Raw genomic sequence first — 23,069 nt, forward strand, 5'->3', positions numbered from 1 at the left:
GAAAAACATAAAAATGATTTAGGAATTTTGTCTCCGTATTATTACCCATCCAGGCATCACCAGCCCATCATCAGAACAGTCAGACATGTAAAAATGACTAAATTGTCATTCTTGACATTTTGCCGATATCGGTCATATAATAAACCATAGCTTTAAACTTATTTTTCCCCTTCGTTGTAATTGTTGTCAGGTTGAGAACAGGATACACTTGTACATCTTAATTTGTAATCTTTGTATGCCAACATGGGCCTCCATGTGCTCTCTTGCCCCATCGCGCAAACGTCCCTGGCGGCCGGGGAGTGTTCCTACGTGGAGCCGGTTCCTCAACGCCGGGCTCAGGGCAGGGGTCCCGCAGGTCCCCGAGGATCCCGCCCCCGCCGCCCATCTCCTCGGGGATTGGCTGCCTCGGCTGGTGGGCGGCCCCAGATGCGGATGAAGTTGGGGGTCCCGGGCGCTGGCTGCTGGGGGTTTCAGGCCCTCGTGGCGGCCGAGGTGCCGCGCGCGAGGTGCGCCCAGGGGGTCCCCAGTCGCGCGCTCTCGCTGCGCCCTCGGCGGAGATCCCCGGCCCTTTTCCACCCCTCTTGCCCTCTCGCGCCCCGCCTGCCGCGGCGCTCCCCGGCTTCCCCGCGACACCCGGGTCCCGCGTTTTGCAGGAGTGGAGGTCAAGGCCCGGGCCTGGGAGCCTCGTGTGTCCGGGCAGGCTCGGCGCGCTGGCCCCCGGGGCTGCTGTGGGGGCGCGGGGTGGGGACCCGGGCCGGGGTCGGGCCGCGGGGCTGCTCGGGCCCCAGCTCCGCGAGGCTACAGACACCCGGAAACGGATTCCGCCGCCGCGTCCGCGCCGGCCGGGCGCCTCGGAGGGGGCGAGCGGGCGGGCGCCTGCTGAGTAATCCCCGCGGGAGGGAGGCGGCAGCCCGGGCGCCCACGTCCCCGCCGCGCTGCAGCCCGGCCGCGGCTCCCCCGCTGCGCCCCGCCCTCGCCCGCCGCGCGCCACTCGGGGCAGGTAGAGCCGGGCTCCGGGCGCGCGCGGGGCCGCAGCAGCCACACCGACCTCGCCTCGGCCCTGCGCAGTCTCGCGCGCCCATGGCCGGTTCGGAGCAGCAGCGGCCGCGGCGGCAGGACGACGGGGCCTCGGCCGCGGCGGCGGCGCCCCTGCAGGACGCGGAGCTGGCTCTGGCCGGCATCAACATGCTGCTCAACAACGGCTTCAGGGAGTCGGACCAGCTTTTCAAACAATACAGGTGACCCGCGCGCCCTGCTCCCCGCCCCGGCCACGCGCACCTCGCGTTCCGCTCGCGCGCTTTCTTCTGCGGCTGGAGCCCCCTCCCCTCTCGTGGGTCACTAATTCTCGACCCCCTTGTCACCACCCTCGGCCTGAGCTGCAGCCGGCGCCTCAGCGCCTTGGCCAGATCGCTCCTTTCCGCCCCCCACCCTCCGCGGGGACCGCCGCGCGCCCTCCCCGGGCTCCCGCGGCCTCCCCTCACTTTCTCCCCGGCCTGGCCCTGCGAGAGGGGCGCTCAGTGATTGCCCGCCGCCGGCCCTCGGGTTGCCTTGCCGCCGCCGGGTCCGGAGTCCATTGGCTTTGGGACCCGGGGCCGGATGCGCTGTGAGGCAGCTGCGAGCTCAGACTTGGGGTGTTGGGACTCCAGTTCTCTTGCTGCCGGAGCAGTCTTTGTGACACGGAGCACAGCAGCTGCATCGTGCTTTATTCTTGCGCCTTGCATTACTTTTCGTCACTGTGCGATGCTTTTATTGTGTGAAAACAGGAAATGCCTGGTTGCCTTGCGGTGCAGGAATTAGAAAGGAAACTCAACCAAAGGCTGCTCGCTCACCTCTCCCTGCCTGGCTTCTAAGACTCAGTTCTCAAAATGAGTCTTAATGCCCGTCAAGTGAGCGTATTTATTATGGATTTCTCTAACTTGAAGAAGAAAATGGGGCGATTTCAAATATGTGTAAGAGTGGAAGGAAGAACACGTGTGTCGAGTTAATTATTCATCTTTTAAAAAATGAAGTGAAGGAGCTGCAACTTGGTAGCTTTCTCGTGGCTAGGGGAGGAGCGTTCCGTTTCACTGGGGACCTGAAGCATCTGCTTTCTGCTTCAGGAAGCAAGTGTGTGATTTGCCCTTTGAGCATTGACAAGATGCAGAGATGTTGATTAGCAGTGCTTCCCTGTAGATGTTTAAGGGCCATATGCTTAAGACTTGTTTAGACCTGGTGGTTTGGAAGTAATGAGAGGACCGATGTGCATCTGCGATTTGGAGCCACAGTCCGTAAAATGAGGGCGTGAAGTTTTCAGACCTCAGAGAATGGTGGTTTCTGTTGAATGAACGTCATTTCTTAAATGGCAAAGCAGTATCTCACAACTGTAAACTTTTCTCTACAGACATTTTTTACTGTTAAATCAGTTTTTTAAAAAAATCTGGAAATGAAAACTTCTTAGCTTTACTCAGAACATTTTATTTTTAAATCATACAAGTCTGATTTCAAGCCAGAGTTTCATCAGAGGCCATTCATGGAGGATAGATTTAAAAGATTTGCATGTCCTGCAATCTCTCTCGTATAGTCTTCTTTATTAGCTCTCTAATGTATTTCTTGGAGAACAACAACAAAATGTCTGATTGTTTCATGACCGGTTTGTGTTGTATGAGAGAGGGGTGGAGAAAACCTTAGAGTCAAGTTTACTCTAATTGTGGATCATGATATGGTGCTGGCATATTTCAATACTAATTGCTTTGAAATATTGTTACTTATTCTAGTGATCTCTTTTTTCTAAACTGCTTTAGTGTACTTAAATACCTTGTGATTCCTAATATATTTAAAGCATGACATAACAGTATTTTTGCCTTATCTAGACAATTGTATGCAGCGTTAATAATGGGCAGATTATGAGTGCTAGGAAAATTTTTCCCCTCACAGCAACAACAGAGAGGTGCTCCTTCAAAAGTGTTTCTTTGCGGATGGTGTATTGGGGGAGAGGGACGGGGGAGGTCTCCAGGGAGGATTTACATTGTAGGTAGGCACTGTCTGCTTGTATTTTGAAAGGGGAACTGAAGATTAAAAAGGAAACAAAATATTGTATCTATTCCCTGCCAAGCACAGTGTCTTTCAATTCCCTTACATTCTCATTATTTCAGTGACAACAAAAGGAAGAGGTGTATTTTATCGTGACAGTTTTATAATGGGGGAGGATTGAGTCTTAGGGTTTAGCATGGACCAGGACACAAGCCCTGGGGTTCTAAAATCAAGGACTCTTTTCATTATACCACTCTGCCTGTCTCACTCATTTCTCAGTTGCCCTGTGACCTTATTTTCCAGCAGCTTAAAAAGACTTTGCCAGGGGTGGGCAGTGGGAGCAGTATCCTGTCAGCATTCCCTCACTTCATCCGACTTGCTGGTCACCTGGGAACCAGGGCATGCTGCCCATCTCCCCAGCAGTGCTGCCAGTCCGTGTTCGGGAAAGCCCAGGGAGCAGTGTGGTGGGGGACCAGAGTTCCAAACCAGGGCTGCTGTCCTAGTTTTGCCACTTTTGTAGCTGCTGACTTTGGTTTCCCAGAATTGGCTTCCTTGCCTGTAAAATGGGAGTAGCCCACTTCTGGTGTGGTTAGAATTAAAAGAAGTGATCCACGGCGGCGGGCACGATATAAGCTCTCTGTGAACGCCAGCTAGCTTTGCCCTTGATGCCTATATTTCCCCATATTGTGCCTTCCTTCCTGGTGTTATTGTTTGAGTACAAGAGAAATCATCCCGTTCGCAGGTAGTGTTCATATCTAAAGTTAGCCTCACGTATTGCATTTGAAAGGTTTAGAGCTGGTGGTGTATTGGGACACTTCTCCTATTCGCAACTTGAACAGTGTGCAGGGCAGGGAAACTGAGCAGTGGCTTCCTCGTGAGTGTTTGAGGAGCACCTCCAGCTCAGTTTATGGAAAAGGGAGCAATTTAGTTATCTTTTTGATCATGGAAGACTGCTCTTCTAGTAAACCTTCCAGAATCTTATTACAGTTTAACAGTAGAAACGTATTTTGTATCCGAAATAACAACATTTTTATTAAAGCACGAAGGTCATTTTCTCTTGCTACATTAGTAGGATGATAAAAGTTTCATCAAAGCTACCTAGCTAGAAACGATTACTTTGTAGAAACAGATACCATTAAGGCCGTTCTGGATTAGCGGAAAGTCTGTAGATTGCATAACTCAGATATCACACAAATGGTAATCAGAAATGTATGCGCAGAAGAGGCTTTCTTTTGAGCTCTAAGACATGCCATGGTTGGGATTTCAAAATGTATCTGTCACTTCTACTGTAACAATTGCAATAATGTACCAAGCTGCCCTGTTGTTAGTGCTGAGCCGCCATCATGCACTTGGAGAGAGATGTGTTCCCAGAGGTTGGGACAGATGCCTGCTGCATTGAGGGCTTGCTACTTTGAGCCCAAGGACATACCTTTGTAACTTCATGATTCTGACCACCTGACATCCAGTTCCTGATGTTGGTCTTAGGGCTCTACTCAGCTGCCAGTGCTCACTGTCCTCCTACACACATACGCACACACACACAAACACATGCACACACACACACAAACACATGCACACACACTCTCTCCCTCTCTCTCTGAACTGATGTGATGCACACTCAGACCTTTAGGTCCTCAGGCACATCATAGGCTGTGGTTTTGTGCACAAGACAGGCGCTTGCTTTTTATGTGTTCCGGCGTAGGTAAGATTGACAGTAGTAGGGAGGCGGGGAGGCAGATCTGTCACCCACTGTGGCCTGTAGGAGTAGAGAGAAGCAACTTGTAGCCCAGCTTGAAGGGCATCTTGTAGAGGAATTGATGCCTGAGCATCATGATGGGGCAGAAGTAAGTTGAAGAGCATTTGGGAGGGACCAGAGAGGGGGAGTGTGACGGGTGACAAAATGGTGAAACCCCCATTGGGGAGGTGGAATGGCCTCTGCAAGAGAGGGATGAGAACTGCCAGCTGGCCAGGTCATCAGGCGGCCACAGTTGACGGCTTGTTCTACACTTACTTTCTTCTCTGGTGTACTGGTTAGTTTATATTCCTGCGCATCAGCACTGGTTTGCAGATCACTGCTAAGGGTGTGGCCGCCTCACTTTTACCATGACCCTCAGTGTGGGTCTCACATCCACAATTAACTCTGGGCTTCTTGGTGACGTAAGGACCACAGGGGCCCATGCTCTTCTGTCTTTGGCCGGAGAGATTACTTTGTTTTTAGACAGAGGACTAGCAGGAGAGGGGCAGCACCCTGAGACAGGAGGAGGCATTTGGCGCTCCTAGCCAAAATGAGGTTTGTAGTTCTGATTTCACAGGCCTGACGGTTACTGCCTGTGCCACCCTGCCACAACCTGCCCCCGAGGCCACCGTCTCCATCTTCTGCTTTAAATCTGGGCCTTCTTCGGACCTTGAGCCACCTACAGGTCTTAACCCTGGCAACTCTACCACTAATTTCTGGCTATAGATACTGTTTTAGAAGTCATATTTTGTCATTGTCAACTAAAATAAGCATATGGTAGTTATAATGGATGTTCACTGAGGATAAATATGCATGAATAAATAAGGAGTTGATCTAGAATTAGTACACTGTTGGTATTATGAATTATAATGTTTTTCTTTTCCTTTTAAACCATAAAAGTGGCAGGAGTACATTAAAAATAGAAAAAAATCATTGTAAGTAGTATGTATGTACAGATCCTAAAATGGTTAACAGTGTGTGGCACATATGACAAAGCCCCATGACGTGGTTTTATTTGCGAGCATGTGGATTACTGAGCTAGTCCTACCACAGAGATGGCTAATAAAATTCAGGGATTGCAAGCATGGCCCATAGGCTGAATTTGGCCTGCCATCTGTTTTTGTAAATAAAGTTTTATTGGGACAAAGCCACTCTTCTTTTGGTACGTATTTTCTGTGGCTGCTTATACAGTGTAATGGCAAAAATGACTAACTCTGACAGATCATGTGGCCTGCGGAACCCAAAATGCTTACTCTCTGGCCCTTCCCAGAAAAAATTTGTGGATTCCTGGTACAAAGTGTAGTTTGGGCTGAAGAACTCACAGGGCCTGTTTAAGAAACCTGGGCCTCTTCTGGACCGACGCTGTGGCAGAGACCTCGGAGGACAGGAAGGGCTCACAGGCTGCCTGTATTTTCTGCATGGTCTGGCTGTTCCCAGACAGAGCGTGTCTGGGCCTTGCTGCTGGAGTCTGGAGAGCCCAGAGATACAGAAAATGCGAGAAAAGGAGAAGTAGGGGACTGGCAGGGGAGACAGGAAGTTTGTCGGTTGCCTTTTTCCATCCTCAACTCAGTGGTGTGTTTCTAAAATTCATATTACGTCCCCCCGCCCCAACTGTTGCATTCTTTGAAAAGGTCTCAATGAAATATTCATTAAAGTTCCATGTGGTTTAGGTGGGATTCTTTTAAAAATCTGTAACTGCCTGTAGCATAGTGGGAGAGTTTATATAGGAAATTATCAGAAAAAAGGGAATACCTATAATGCGGGGTGGTAGTGTTTATGTACGAGCACATGAAGTTAAGCTGTGACCCCTAGAAGAATCTGTGTGCCCTGCATCACACATGCTGTGTTAACAAGGCCAGTGAGATTACCCTCTTTCCCTGCCCTAGTTGAGAGGATCTCTAGTACGGAAATTTTTGATGAGAATAACAGCAACAAAAAAAACGAAGAAAGAAGTAATATTGAAGCTTGGAGCACTTTCTATTCTCATTGATAAAACTGCTGGTTGATCCCCCAAACACATCATCATATTTCAGGGGTCTAGACTGTTTTAGCTTTTTTTTTTTTTTGCACAGGCGGTTTTAGCTCCCCAAATACAATTTTTCCACCCCAGTCATCTGTTTCTCCTGCTCATACAGCATCTGCAGTGGGACTTTGAGTCCTCAGCATTGGCCTTTTCAAAGAGAAGATGGAAAATGAAAAAGCATAGAAAGTAGATGGCTGTGGAGCAAAAATGAACTTCTCTGTTATTTCAAAACTCTGCCTAGTGCCGGATCTGCCCTGTGAAAGGGGTGGAGTTGGGTGGGGAGGAACTCATTTCTGTCTTCTATCTTCCATCACTCTGTCCCCTAAATTCAGAGTATGCTGTTCAGCAAGTAACATGGGTCCAATCTGGGGACTGAATAGGCCTTGGTAGACTAACCTGGAGATCTAGTCTCCACTTAAAGCCTTTTTATTGGAGGAAATGCATTCTGATTTCTGAACAAGGGACTTTGAATGCATGTGTGTTTTTATTGAGGTGTAATTGGCATAACACTAGTTTGACTAGTTTCATGTGCACACAATGATTTGATATTTGTACACTTTGTGAAATGATCGCCACAATAAGTCTAGGTAACATCAGTCACCATACATAACTACAAACACATGATTTTATATTCATAAATTTGCTGTGTAAGATGAGAAGGTCATGACTTCCTGACACCTTTGTGCAGAAGGGCGGCCAGTTCAGCCCTTTTCCCTTGCTACGTTTGCTTTCTCCATCTCCTCCTCCTTGCTCAAGAATTTCAGAACACAAAAAATACACATACAACCGGTAGTTACCCCTTCTTACAGAAAAACAGTCCGTTATTACAGAGAAAGCCTTTAGAGAGGGTCTGCCACGTGCCAATGACCCACAGTTCCTGCTTTCAAGGAGATACTGCTTATTTAATATCTTTAAATCTGCCTCAAAAAGGGTCACTTTCACAATTAGTCTTGTCTACAGTGTAGTATTTGTGCAATCACTGGTTTAGGTGACTTTGCCGGGTACACATCACAATAAGCACTGATGCTAGGCCACACACCAGCATCTGGCTCCATGTTAATCCTCATTTGGTCCTCCCTGAAGCTCTGTGAGGGGGTGCTCTTGTTCCCTCCCTCTTATAGGGGAAGGATGGGATGCACAGTGACACTAATAACCTGCCAGGTGTCAAGGTAAGTGGGAGAACTGGGTTTGACCCCGCCTTCCAGCTGTGGCGTCTGTGTGTTTAATCACTACCTTGTACCATCTCCCTTCTGTAAAGTTTGCAGTTAGAGTTTACCTGGGTGCTGCTGAAGTCCTCCTGGGAGTGGGGGTTCCCCCAGCAATACGCAGAGTGCACTCTGCCAGCCAGAGGCTACCCAGTAAGCCACCAGATCAGGGAGGTCTGCCTGCAGGGAATGTGTCACCCCAAATTCTGACTGTGTGGTTCCTGGTTTTCAGAAAAGACTTTGAGGTTCTGGCTTGGTTAGGGTGTCGTGTGACCTGGCCTGTCTGCTTCCCTGCTTCCCTCCCATCTTGTCCCTTGTCCCTAGTCATGCCAGGGTATTTTGCACCATCTAACTAGTTCTGACTTGTTCAGGATGCAGCTTAGGTTTCCATGGAAAGGCGGTGTGCCCCCTCAGTGCTCCTGCAGCATCCTTCTGCCCCTTTATCTGGCACCAGTGACGTGTGGGCATTGTTCACATGGCTGCCTGTCTGTAACATGAGAGGGTGGACGTAGTAGAGATGGGGGGTCTTGTCAGGGGTTCGCGGCCTTCCTGAGGTTGCTGGAGTAATATGGGGTCCGAGAGGTTTGGTAGGCACCAGCCCCCCTCTATTTGTCAATTAGGTGCAGCCCAGGGCCTTTAGGGGCTCTGAAAACCTTGACTCCTCACCCGCCCCTCCCATCCTGACCTAGCAGTCATGTCTCTCGACTCAGTGGGGGTGCTGCAGAGTGACCCCTGAGTTGGCGTCTGCCTCTCATAAGCAGGTACCTTGGGCTTGCCAGCCTCTTTCCCTGTGGTGCGTCCTGGCTGCCCAGGACTTCGTGCAGGGGAGCCACTGAGCACGTGGTAGTGTTGACAGGGCAGTCAAGGGGAAAGCTGAGCAGTCCGGTGTGTCCCCTGCTTCTGAAGTGGCCACGGGTCCCCACTGTGCCTGAGCAGCTGTGACTGGGGATCAGGCCCTGTGAGGCGGCTGCCCTCTGTTCAGTGTTGGGCCTGGTGGAGAGCAGGCTCACCCTAGCTGGCTGGCCCCTTCCCTTCTCATCAGCCCCCTTTGGGGCCCTGGGCCACCCCGGGTGGTGGTGGCATGACATGGTTTGGCGTTACTTGCCTCTCTGGCATGAGAAGGCAGAAATCTAGGTCCCTGACTCCTGAATTTCAGGAAGAACTGGTTTCTGGGAGAACTTGGTAGTTGGGAGGGGAAGCCTTCTAGAGCAGTGGCTCTTGTCTGTCAGATCTAATGCCTTCTTTTTGTGAAGTAATCCTTCTCCTTCAGTGATTCTAAAATTGATAGCTGAAATGACCTGCCTGCATATACAATGTCTAGAAGTCAGTAGAATTCCCAAATAGGATTATAAAGAAGAAAAAAAACATAATAAAAAATCACATATACTTCAAAATGTAAATGATCAATGCACCTTCATCAGAAGATGGAGTGGTTAGGTGCTTGTTCCTGTGTATAATGAATACTTTTGAATTTAAGAGAGGATCTGAAGCCACTCTACAGTGGAAAAACGAGAGAGTGGCTATATCTTAAAGAAGTCACAGGCTGAACTTACCTGTATATGTTAAGAAAAAGTGGAGAAATAACCTTAATTGAAATAAGGTTTATATGCCAAGGCAGAACACTGACTGAAGTGGAGATAATAAAGAAGCACGATATTCTTGCAGTGAGCCAGGCTATGTCAGGGTGGGGTCAGAATAATTAATTCCCTGACTTAGGATGTGGGCTGTAGACTGACAGAGTGTTTCAGAAAACAGATCTCCTATCTTTAAATTCTTCCTCAAACCAAGTACTTTGGAGACCAAAGCTGTTCATAGATGTAGGGTTTAGGGATAACTTGGAAAAAAAAAAGTTTATAAGGAAATTGGGACAGAGGTGGGGAGGGTGGGGGGGGGCCCAACCCCACGAGGATAGTACCAGAATACAGTAGAAAAACACGAATTACACCCAAAATAAATAATTTGTATATGCAATAGTTGTAATTTAAACTTCACTATGGACAGATCCTGAACATAGGTTGACAAAATGAAATTTGTTCAGGGAAATCACTGGTAGCCAGTGTTTTATGCCTTTTCAGTGATTTATTTGGCTTTAAACATACTTAAGGAAGCGTTCAGTGTCCCTGCTAAGTTTTGGCATGAAATAGCCACAAATACAGCTCGGCAGCTGCAGTGTGCTGGCATCTCAAATGCCATAGCAGTGTTTCTATTGGTGACATAATTTTCTAAAATTGTGAACAAATCTTGATAAAGGGTGTGTTTCAGCAGTGCCAGAGTGACTTTGTGCTTCTGTGCCAGTGGAGGTAGGTTTTAGGACCAAATGTTGGTAAACAATTTTTCATCCATGTGACTTTCTAGATGTTCAGAAGTTTTGCAGGACATGGGACAGTGTGCAGGACCCGCACACATATTGCAGGGTGTCCCATGTCTGTCCTTGGCCTGCTCCACTACTGTAATTGTGTTGCTCCAGAAACAGCCCCACAGATTCTCCAAACACCTCCACGGAGAGGCTCTGAGCTTGGGACATGTGATTCACGGCTAGGTTTACTTTCTGCGTGGAAATCCTGGGGCTGTTGGGAACAGCCCAGGGTGGGTCTGCCTGTGACAGGAGGGGAGCGGCTGGCCCTGCTGCTGCTGAAGGAGTATGGTGGAGAAGGTGGTGATTCCATGGCCTCTGTGACTGTGGGTGCCAGGGCAGAGCCCCCAGGTTGGGTGCCTCCAGCGTTGGGCCCCGCAGGTTATTGCTTCTAAACACTAGCTTTTCTAGGTCATACACGCGGCTGTTTCTAGGCCCCAGAGAGCTCCAGAAAGGTGTGTTAGCACCAGTTCTTCTGCCCCTGCCATGGCGATGGAGACCCCCCAGGGCCTCTTACCCTCCTTCTCCATGCAGAGTTCGCTCCCAGGAAGTGTGTCTTTCCAGCCTCAGGGGACTTTAGTTCAGATGCCTGGTCTCCCTGCCCTCTCCCTTCCCAAGTCTCCCTAACTTTGAATCTCAGGGGGTAAACTGGTCTACATGCTTCCCAAGAAGTGAGCAAGCTTTTTGCTAAGTAGGTTGTTCACACACATCCAAAAGGGGCCAAATCCCCAGGAATCAGGACACAGTCGCCCCAAAGTTGCATAGCCATGGGGACCACAAAAGTGATCCTTCTAAAATGGGAGAAAATAAGGCAGAATGCTTTGTGATGATTTTCTGCTCTGTTGTACTTAGAAGCAGCTAATAGGAAACACCCTCACCCACAAATTCATCTCTGGCAGGGTGTTTGGATACAGAGATACACTGAGCTTTCCCTTGTCCCACCCTCAACCATGATATGAACAGCATCGCATATGCCTCGTAGCTCAACCTGTTCCTACATGCTTGATCGCACCATCATATTCCTTGCTGGATGGGGCACTTCTAGAAAAACGTGAATCTGAACCCTACATGTCCCTGAGTTCCTGCAGTTAGTGAGCATTATTTGCTGGTCTTCCCTCTCTGGGTTTCTTACTGTCTAGACAGACGCCTTTTGCCCTTGGAATTGTGTTTTCTTGCCTCATCTCTGCAGCAGCCCCCTTTCAGGTTTTACTTCATGTAAATTATTCATCCATAAAGTAACCATCACCAGATAAACAGATTTTAAATATTTCTATCATTTTTATCTCTTTCACATAAATAAAATGGTACTGTTCTAACAGGACAGAAAATGAAGGGGAAAATGACATTTTACGTGCAAATCCAAGTTGAATTTGCTAAATGATGGAGATTTGGGTTTTGAGAAGCAATTGGGTTAAAATACAGCCAGTGCTGCCTGGTGTCTGCAGGACTGCTTCCAGTATAATGAGTCATGCCAAGGTTTCAAGTGCTTTTTTGCCCCTCATTTTGAAAACTGAATTGCAAAATCTCAGGTTATGTACTGTCAACTGGTTTCTGGAGCAAGAAAGAACTTGGTATCTTTGTGTCTTGTGAATTCTGCTCACCCTCTTTTTTAGGGTTAAAATAAAGACCCATGTTGGATTCATCAGCTGCATGCTTTTCTGAAGTTGTGACTCTTGAATTAGCCAAGGCGAGGTTGGGGCTGCCTTTGTAGGCCTGCAACTGTTGGGGTAATTGGGCTTCTCACTCACTTTCCTCCACATGATAGCAAGGTTCACATCAATTTAATTGCCCCGAAAAGTATGTTGTTTATATCTGGGATGCCGTTTGCTTTAGATGTCAACCCCTTGGACCCAAATGTTTTCGGTTATTTCTGCACTGACGTCAATTGCCAGAATTACTTTAAATTATTAAATTGCAGATTGAGCTAGAAATTATTCCTCTTGAAATAGCACAGGGGGAAGAAAGCGGGGAGGGCATGGGAGAGGAGAACTGGTTGTCTAAAGTAGCTTAGCCGAGTGTCAGGACCTGCTGTGGTGGAATTCTGAGAGCTGCTTGTTCTGGAGAAACTGCCTGTGTAAAAATGTCAAGCAATAAGATAATGGTTTGGGTATTTCCTGTGGCCCTTGTGTGGCATCTCATACCTTCCTTGGTTTGGCTTATAAGAGAGTAGTTGAGACTAAGTAGAAATTGTGAGCTTTTCTCTTGATAGAAGAATGTGGAGTTTTTATCTCAAAGCAAAATAAAACAAAAGCTCATCAGACACCTATGCTGTTGAAGTCTAAATTTATGGCTAAGGAAGCTTGTGAATAATAAAGTAAATACAAAGGAAATTTTCTTGATCTCTGCTTTACTAAAAGTTAAAGGAAAATGTAGGTGCTTTGGTGAGAAAGACATCCTTATGTACAAAGCTCGAAGTTGTTACTAAGACCTAGTTGACTAGTTTTACTATGAAATTTTCGTAGGAAGATTAAATTTCTAGTTACACTTTTAAATGTCTTTTAACTGCGTAATAGAGAAATCTAAAATTTCTAAATTATTATGTACAGTAGTGTTTGAATTGCTCATATAACAGCTCAGTGTGTTTTTATTCACACTTGAAATATCCATGTAGCTTGTGGTTTATTACCACACATAATAAAGGAACCCTATTACAACCAAAAGGTGAGAAAATGATGAAAATATGTTCAGCTTCGTTACTTTTAAAGTAACCCTTGTAGACAGATTGGTTGGAAAAACTTTTTAGGTCGTTGATAAAATGTGTTCAATGCTCTCTCTATAAGTTGCTTATCAGTGCTGACACCATCTGCTATTGGCATAGAATGGAGGTGATTGAGTTAATTATCTATTTGTATGATTTAAGATAGAGAAGGAATGAATGCTGATGAGTTAGGAAGACATTTGATACACATTAATGACAGATTAAGAAAACTGTAAAAAAATTGACTTTATTTAAACTGAAGAGCTATTTGCAGAATGTATCAGTAAGTCTAAATAAGCATCAGACTGTAGCAATAAATGAATCTGAATTAGCAAAGCCAGAGAGGATGGAATATGGTTAGAAGTATTACAGTCTTATAATTGTACAAAGGAAGAAGTAAAATTATTTCTGTTTGCAGATTACACCTTAGATACAGAAAATCCCCCAAATATCACACAATAATGTTCGAGTTAATAAACAAGTTCAGCAAAGTTGCAAGATATAAAATCACCACTTAAAAATCAGTTGCATTTCTCTATCCCAACAGTGAATAGTCCGAAACAGAAATTAGGAAAAGAATTTCACTTACAATAGCATCAGAAAGAATAAAATACTTAGGAATAAACTTAACCAAGGAGGCAAGGTCTTATGTACTGAAACTACAAAACATTGCTGAAAGAAATTAAAGAAGCTGCCGATTAATGGAAAGGTGTCCTGTGTGCCTGGCTTATGCCCAGAAGTAGGGTTTTGGAAGGTAGTGTTTCAGGGTCTCAGATAAACTGTCTCACTCGGAGGATTAGCTCAGACTATGAATTAATTTCTTTAACTTCTTTTCGGGCCTGCATATATTAGACTTGCTGTATAGTCTTTGTTGGTTATTGTAACGCTTCAGTATTACCCACTTAGTCCTTGGATGTTATTTGTGATCCCTTCTGAAGGTTAAAATTCAGCGCAAATGTATGATGATAGAAAGTGTAGTTGATGGCAAGTTGCTATTTGTGAACTCATAGTGCTTCAAGGAGATCGTAATGGGACTGTGGCCTTCTGCATTGTTATGTGGCTCTGGAGGGCAGGCACCCAGGCATCAAGTCAAGAGAAAAGATATTTTACTTTTCATTCTTCAGGTTGCATTTTAAGACTCTCCTGCAGATGGGGCCTCACTTGGGGTCAGTAAAAATACAACAAAAATTACAGCATGCCAGGCACTGTGTTGTGTGTTCTCATTCAGTCCTCCTTATGACCTTTGAGCTAGTACATCTCCCCCTGTTTTACAGATGAGGAAACTGAGGCTCCGCAGAATTGTCTTTCAAGCCCATTCATTTGTCAGAGCCAGAACTTGAACTCAGGGCCTTGGAATTAGGGGAGCGTCAGAGGGGGTACCTGGAGAATGAGCAGGGAAGTGGCCTGGAGCACTCGGGCTGGGGGAGCAGCCATTGTCTGGGCATGTGGGGCACCTACTCAGGGACAAGCTGCTCCCTGGCTGCACACGGAGAGTTATATTAAAAGCTGTGATAGAAGATGATGGTGGTAAAGTAGGTTGGTTCCAATATCTATGCGGAATCATGGATTTTTAGCTTTGCTCCTTGGGCAGTAGGAAGCCACTGGGGTTTTTGAGTAGAGGAGTGATAGAAGATTTTTTGTTTTAGAAAGCTAACTTTGGGATTAATGCACACAGTAAATCTGGAGGTCAGACAACAAGTTAGGTAGCAAATAGTCCACCTGGGGACTGCCAGGGCAGAGGTGATACATGAGAAAGGTTTTAGGAGGTAGAATCAACAGACCTGTTTGGTTTTTTTTGCTACTGTGGGAGGAATTGGGTGTTCTGGATCACTTAGCTATATGGTATTGCCATACAGAAAGGAAGAAAGAATTCAGAAAGAGGAACACATTGAAAGGATTAAGTAATGTAACAATTTCTTGACCGATTTGTCATCAACTGGGAAATATTATACCACATTGGGAAAGAAATGTATGTGGTATTGAATATTGAAAAAGGACTTGAAGGAGCTGGTTGAGTATATGGGAGGTCTATTAGCCACCATGATCGGACCACTTGTGGTTACTGAATTTGGGATTATAAAAACGAAAAAACATCTAGTAAACATTTTGTTCTGACTTGTGATGTAACACCAGGGCCTTGCCTTTGTGAGCTTGCTGATGGATTTTCAAATTGGCTTTCTTGCTTCAGCTGTACCTATAAATGCATGCCTGTGATTTTCACTATCCGGTTCTTTAAAGTGGAGCCAGAGTTTGGATTCATTTGCAAAGCAGTCTGGGTGGAAGATCCTTGGTTTTATAAGTATTGTACAGCTCTTCCTCTCCCATTAGACTTAAAGAAACTTTTAAAGTCATGTGCCTTCATCAAGCTTTTCAAAGCATTTATTTCTCATCTATATAATACTTTTTTGTACCCTTATTTCATCTATTTACATAATAAACAATGAATTATAAAACTGAAATAATAAATTTAACAGGCACAAATATGGGACTCCCAGTAAGCGCAGGAGAACTTGCTTGCGTGAGTGTTCAACAGGTGTAAGGAATCTATTTCTCTCCTTCTAATGTTGGTTAAACTGGAGATTTATGTGAATAGATATTGGTTGAGTTTCTACTGTGTGTGTATGTATATAAAACAAGGTTTGTAGACGTCAGTTTGAAATGATAGTACTAGATTTTTATGGGCTACATTCTAAATTTCTGATTATGTTTTGAGCAGTTAAAAAGAAGAAATGTAGATTGTAGAAAGTATTATGCAAAGATCCTTTAAATGAAACTGGAGTTAGTGGAATTTCCCATGGAGATTAGTAAAATGAGATGGATTGAGTTCAAGAAAAAAGTGTGGGATCTGAGGGACCCTTGAATTACTAGATAGAGATGAATAGAAGTATTCCCTCTTGAAAGTTAGGTTTATATATGTCATTTCATAATTTGTGATCTTTTACATTCCTAATGCCGTCAGGTAAGGTGTTCTTTGCTTCAGAATTAGCCACCTACTTTGTAGCAATGCTAAAAGCCTGACTGACTCACTTCTACAGCAGCCTGAGCATATAGTCCATTATAAAGAAACTCGGTTGTTTTCCCTTGATAGAATTAGCATTGATTAGCTAGCAGAGAAAGGGAATTCTGTTGGCTTTTGAGAACACTTGGCTCTGCCTTGCAGCGAGCCTGTGTGTGATGGAGCTCTGGTGCATGGCTGGTCATTGGAGCATGCACCCAGCCCCGGGCTCAGGGGTGTGTTAGCAGTACAGAAGGCCCGGCTGGGAATGCTGTTTGCCAGCACAGAAGAGGCAGAGCAAATGTTAGACTCAGCAAGTTCTCTGACACACGGTCCAGCAGCAGTATCTGCCTTTAGGAGTAGCTGTAATCGTGAAATATCTTCGTGACCTTTTTCCCTCTCATCTGTTTCCTGGCTTTGCTTTAGTTATTTTAACAAAGGAAAGAAATCAAAGCTTTTAATAATTTTAAGGGGAATGATACCACCTTGTCTTTTTTAAATTATTGAATATTTTAAATACACAAATAAGTACAACATGTGAAAAAATACATATGTCCTTCACACTCACTATTAACAAACGTTAACATGTGCCATATTTGCTTCAGATGTAATTAGAGAAAGAAGACATTACACACGTAGTCAGGATCCCCAGTGTGCTCCAGGGCGATTCCTGTTCCCTTCTTTCCCTCCCCAGAGGCTGCCACTCTCCTCAAGTTGGCAGGTGTCTTTTCCATTTATATTTGCACCTTTACTGCATGTTTCTCTCCGTAAATAACATTTAATGTTTGTGTTTTTAAATGTATATAATGAGTATCCTTTGTAGTTTGCATTTTTTCACCCAATTTTTTATTTTTGAAGTCTACCTATGTTGATATATATAAAGCAAGTGTAATCATTTTAACTGTTCAGCATTGTTTGGTCATATATGTGTGTGTATGTGTGTGTACAGATGATGTACTTATTCGTTATTCTGCCAATAACTATTTAGGTGAGTTCCATTTCTCTAGGGTCCCTAACAGTGCTTTAGTGAACATCTTTGTGTATGTCTCACACACATGTGCAAAACATTACCTAGGTGCATGTCTACATATGGACTGGTTTGGTTGAAGGATTGGTGTTAGTATATTTGCCAAATTTCTCTCTTAGAGGCTTTGCAGGGGATTACAGATTTCTCTTTAAGTGCCTCCACTCTCCTATATACAGTATAATTTTTAACTCATAAAAAGACTTTTTTAAAAGGCAGAAATACACTCTATATACATACAGTGTAAAAAAGGGATGTGCCTGCTGGCATTTAGGGCCTCAGGGATTTTTCAGCACACCCTGTGTACAAGGCATTGTGGAAGCTTCTGTGAGCAATTTGAGGGCAGCTATCATGCCTCTTATAAAAATTCCTGTGTGCACTACCTGCAGGGTAGTCTATACTGGTGATAAATGAAATTATATGGAGGAAATAAGGCATAGTTGCTGTCTTCAAGAAATTTAGAGTTTGGCTGGTGTTATACAATATGCACATATGAAAGATACACATTTATGAAGCAAACAAAGGGTAGTAGAAAGTACAGTTTGTAGAAATAGCTTGAAAATTAAATGGAAGCCATAGATGTTGAAAAGAGTGAAATCAAAAACTATTTGGCGATACACTTCTTTACTCTTATTTCTTCCTCCCATCTTAGAACTAAAAATTTAGAGAAGCAAGTTATTAGAGCACTTAGTCAACACCCTGAAAAATAAGAGGATGGGGAAAAACCAGAGTCTTCTGAGTACATACAGGGCCTGAGATACTGCAACCAAGTGCTGAATGGGAGGCCAGGTACTTGACATGTGTCCGGGACACCTGCCAGCCTGCTGCTTGGGGCTACAGCTGCTCCACACATGAAAAGACCTTAGGTGCTTTTCATGCTGCCTGATATTCAGGTTTTCACACGTTTCATGCCATCTCATGTGCAGAGCTTACTGAATTCTGTCCTGTGCCATAACTCTTAGGCCAGTAGGAGTCCCTGAGCCAAGGGCACAGAGAGATGCAGGTGTGCACCCCGGGAAGGTTCTCAGACTGGGAGAAAGATCTGATGTGCATGGGGGGGGTAAGGTGGTCACTGAAGACATGGTTTTGCAGCTGCAAAGTGTTCCCAGGAATTCCTGCTGGGCTCATGGTCACTGCCATCCCTAATATTCAGCACCTCACAAGTCAGGATGGCATGTTAACTTGCCAAAAGTGTTTTTGCCTCCTGCTACTGGATTTTTTTACCTCCTGCTACTGCATACAACTTCTATACAGTAAAGGAAGTTGACAGGAAGAATAGTTTAGTGTGTATCTCATAGTCAGTTTTGCTGGAGCCATAGTGTAAACCCAGGCATTTGGTTTCTCTCTGGGCACAGCATCATGGAGAGGGATCATGGAAAAGTCAGATATTTTTCAGGATTTGAATTGGGGTGTGAAGAGGAGAGAGGAGAGCGAGCAGCCGACAGTTGAGAGGAAAAGATCAGCAGGGGGGGTGGTTAAGGGCGAAGGGGTTTGCCTCAAGCCTCCAAGGAAGAAGAGATGACAAAGCGAGCGAGGGCCAGCTTGTTGGGGGACTTGAACGGCCGGCCCGGCGGTGGTTTGTTCTGACATCCCGTGGGAAGAGGCAGCTGGTCAAGGAGAGATTGCGTGTTGGGAAATGTCTCCAGGGAACACTGCTTTTCGGCAGTTTGGTGTGGACTGGAGTCTCCGGGAGGCCAGTGATGAGAGGAGAGGCCTGAGACGGAGGCCGGGAAATGAGAAGACAGGAAACCCAGCTCCCAAAGGCCTGTGAGATGATGAAGTGCTAACAATCATAATGCAAAGACAGAAACACTTCTGGGAATGGGATCTTAATTTGGTTCAATGAAGCTGGCCTTAACGAATACAAGAATTCTTTGTTTCAGGTAGGAAAATGTTAGCGATGTCTTCAAATTTTCCTTCCCAAAGGTTTACGCTAGAATATAGAGAATATTAGTTAGGAAAGAAACCTCTGTCTGCCAGCATTTGTAACTTACCACTCTTTTGAAACAAAAATCTTAACCATGCCTCTGAGACTTTGCTCCTCACAGTGAGGTTTGGACTCAGCAGCATCAGATCATTTAGGAGTTTGTTAGGATGTAGAATCTCAAGCTTCATTCAGACCACCTGAAGGAGGATCTGCACTTAGAGGAGGGGGCCTGTTGCTCGGTCAGGTGTGAGGAGCACTGCTTCAACACAGTCTTCTGGTGACTTGAAAAACAAACTTGGACCTTAAAGAATTCTTAGGATACCTTAAGTTTTGTTTTCTGCAAGGCTGTAAGAAATACCAAGAATACCATTTTAGAAGTTCAGTTACAGAATTGATGATTTAGCAATAAATAGTTTTTGTTGACTGTCAGGTTTTCCACTCTGGGATATAAGCTCTGTGCAAAAGGGTCTTATTTCAGGGCCTAGGACAGTGCTTGGCAAATACAGGTGCTGAAAAGATAGATGGGATGTTTTGAATAAGTAAATTGGTGAAAATTAATTATGGATCGGTATTTTAAATTCCTTTCATGTGCACATTTTAAAAGTTTGCCTTAGGCTAATTAAAAACTTTGCAGATTGTAAAGGAGATAAATGCTTACTTATTGATAAGTTGAAAAAGCCAGAAAATTAGAAGAACATGACTCTTTACTCCCATTGCTCGTAGACATCTTAGGATATTGGTTTGTGAATGTTTTGCATAAGTTGTCATGCTGCTCATGTTACTTTTTCTGCTTTTTCCTGTATCATGACTGAATTTCTGCCTTTTTGTGTGATTATTATGTGCCAAGCTTCAAAGTAGGCATATTAGATACTTTTCTCATTTGCTTATTACACCCATATAAGGTGGTATGATTTTATCAGATTTTCAAATAAGGAAACACAGACTGAGCATTTGTATATCTTGCTGGTGGTCACACAGCCAGTCTGTGATCCAGCTGAGATTTTAAGTCAGGCCCATTTTCCAGAGCCCATGCTTTTTCAGACACATCAGCATAGGTATTTCCTCAGTACTACATTTTTTGGGTAAAAATAATATTTTGCTAGGTGAACATATCATAATTTGTTCAACTATCTCGATTCTTTGACATTCTAGTATTTGTATTTCTTGATACCATTATAATACTACAATGAACATCTTGCGTAGAAATATTTTTCTGCATTTCATTTTTCTTAGGTTAGATCTTAGAAATATTTTTAAGTTTCTTGAAAGACAGGTAGATTGATAACTAGAAAATCTAGAGCTTTCCAAAAGGTTTGCACCAATTTTCATTCCCACTGGTCACTGTAAATGCTACATTGTGTATTTGAATGCATATGGTTAAACTAATATGCTAACCCTGCTTCTTCAGGAACAAAATTCATTTGAACATGTTTTTTTGTTTTAAATGGTGGTCTTTTATGTCACATATTTTAATGCATATTTGTTACTGAAATATTTAGTTGTCCCTGTCAGCTCCTATCATACATGGAATTTTATCAAGACATTCATGCTGCCGTGCTCAAAACTTTAGCTTAATAGAGTCCATGGCTTGTGAAGATGTACATTTTCACTGGTTTATATTTTAATTTTAAGTTCAGGATTCTTTTTGTAAATTTTGAGATTTTTTTATGGTTGCAAACTTGTTCAGCTTTAATATGTATCCCTTTTCTCAAAACATCATGACAGCCACATCATTCTTTGACAAGATGTAGTATTTCTTTTCCTTCTTTCTCTGTCTCCTCCCTTTTTCTCTCTCCACTTTTATTTCTTTTGTAGCAGGAAAGTAGGTGGTATATAGAGAGGAAAGCCCATTAGTGATATAACAATAGCAAAATCAACTGAACCAGTTCTTACTTAGATGTGGTTTATTTGATACTTTAATAAAAGTGTTGGAAAGGAAGTATCTCCGACTGTTAATATTTGGAATCATAAGAGATCATTATAAAATGTATTATCTCTGTATTGGAGATGGGACCAGTAGAGGAAGACTATGAAAGTATTTGAAAGTAGAGTGCCCACTTATTCATTTAGCTGTGTTTATTTGATACATTGCCAGTTAATTTTTATCTGCAGCATAGTTTTCCCAGATATCATCACAGCATCTTTAGTATGGTAAACTTTCATTCTGTATCTGAACAGGATCTCTTACAGATAGGTTTTATGTATTACATGTATGATTTTATGGTCTGATAATACCACTACTGGAATAGAAATAATAAATTGAGTATTATAGTTTGATTATTTGTGTGAGGCTCATAAACCAGTGAATTTAGAAAACAAATACATGTACTTCCCAAAATGTTACAGGGCTTTGCAATTTTGAAATACTTGATGAAGTGTAAGAGACTGATAGTTGCATAAGCACTTACGGACTTCTGAGAGTGAATTGATCTCACTTAAATTCAATTAACTACTCTATTTCAGACTTCCTTAAGTAAATGAAGTGTTTCTACTTTCCACCCTTTTACGTTTATGCAAGCCTGCACACAATGGAAAGGCAGTTATGCCAGTGTAAGTAGGAAATTAAAGGCCTTTACCATTCTGATTTGAATGACTTGTTATCTTAAAAAGAAAGCTGTGGTAAAATTTGAACTAAATGTAAAGTTTTAGTTAAAACAAGTGATTTTTTTCTGCCTCTGTTCTTCAGGAGAAGCAACTCATTTTAGTGCAACTAAATTAATTTTAGTACAACTTTGAGTAGATACTTCTTTCTTTTGGGGGACTCTAATTCTGTTATTGAAAAATTGTAACAGTATTTATCTTGTAAGATGCCACTTTCATGGAAAGTATCCGTGATTGCTGTTTTGAGTTTGCTTTTTTCTTAAGTGGGTTTTTCAAAGGCAGGGAGTTCTTTTTGGGCTGGGGTTGACTACAAGTGTGTAGGTAAAAAAAATTTGTTATTTTCTACCATAGAGTATGTTTCTTGTGAATTATTTACATTTTTATTGTTAAAGTTTTGAAATGCAGTTATAAAATGAACATATCAATTCATGATTATGTAGTTGAGATGCCTGCCAACTCGAGAGGAATTTTTATAATTACATAATAAAAAGGAGTCCTAGTTTAATTAAGAAGCTGCCTCTGTAATGCTACCATATATATTTTTTGGAGTCCTACAGGTGAGCCATTCAAGAAATACACTTGTAGGATGACCTTTTAAGAAGAGCTGACAATAAAAGCAGGAAATCATTTTCAACATTTTGTATACCTAGAGACTATGCAAGTCTTAATCCTGTTTTCAAGAGTATCTTCATAGGCATGGAAAATGTTATTTGTTTCTTTGGACCAATTCATTATTTGTTAGCATCATTTATAATAAAGCATACCTTGTTTTATCCTGTTTCGTAGATCCTGTGTTTTTTACAAATTGAAGGCTTGTGGCAACCTTGCAACAAGCAAGTGCCAGTAGGCACTAGTTTTCCAACAACATTTGCTCACTTCGTGTCTGTGTGCCACATGGTGATAATTCTTGCAGTATTTCAAACTTTTTTGTTGTTTGTCTTGGTGATCTGGGATCAGTGATGAGCACCCACTGGAAGCTCAGATGATGGTTAGCATTTTTTAGCAAATAAAGTATTTTTAAATTAAGGTAGGCATGTTGTTTTTTAAACATGCTATTGCACACTTACTACTAAACTACAGTATAGTGTAAACAAAACCTTTATATGCATTGGGAAACCAGAAACTTCATTTGACTCACTACACGGTGACTTACTTTATTGTGGTGGGTCTGGAATCAAACGCACGATATCTCTGAAGCATCCCTGTGCACTTGTATTTTACCTTTTGCGTGCCAGGCACTGTTTGATGAATTTTTTCTCTCAGTGAAACAGCTCTACAGCATGAAAAAGAATAAACAGTTTCACCTATCACATAACTCATCATGTAGATATCATCTTCTCTGCCTTCTTTTACTAATTCTTTTGCTCATTTGCTTGTCACCTATTCATTCATCCATTGATTCATTCATTCACTCAGCCTTACTTGTTGAGGGTGCCGTAGATGCCAGGCCTGAGCAGGCCCTGTTCCAGAGGAAGAGCAGTGGAGTGTGTGACCAGTGT

General features: G+C 43.6%; 1 protein-coding gene across 2 annotated transcripts in view; it reads left to right on the plus strand.

Moving 5' to 3' along the window:
• Nucleotides 1-356: 356 nt before the first annotated feature.
• Nucleotides 357-23,069, plus strand: part of TTC39C (tetratricopeptide repeat domain 39C) — an 87,737-nt gene continuing 65,024 nt past the window's right edge. Inside the window, exon 1 of one of the 2 annotated variants that reach the window (XM_057504104.1) lies at nt 357-1,238. In XM_057504104.1, the coding sequence (XP_057360087.1) occupies nt 427-1,238 (812 nt within the window). In that variant the 5' untranslated portion in view covers nt 357-426. The remainder of the gene's footprint in view (nt 1,239-23,069) is intronic. The other variant, XM_036905727.2, reaches the window with a different exon arrangement.

The sequence above is a fragment of the Manis pentadactyla genome, chromosome 6 (assembly GCF_030020395.1).
Source record: "Manis pentadactyla isolate mManPen7 chromosome 6, mManPen7.hap1, whole genome shotgun sequence".
Lineage (NCBI taxonomy): Eukaryota > Metazoa > Chordata > Mammalia > Pholidota > Manidae > Manis > Manis pentadactyla.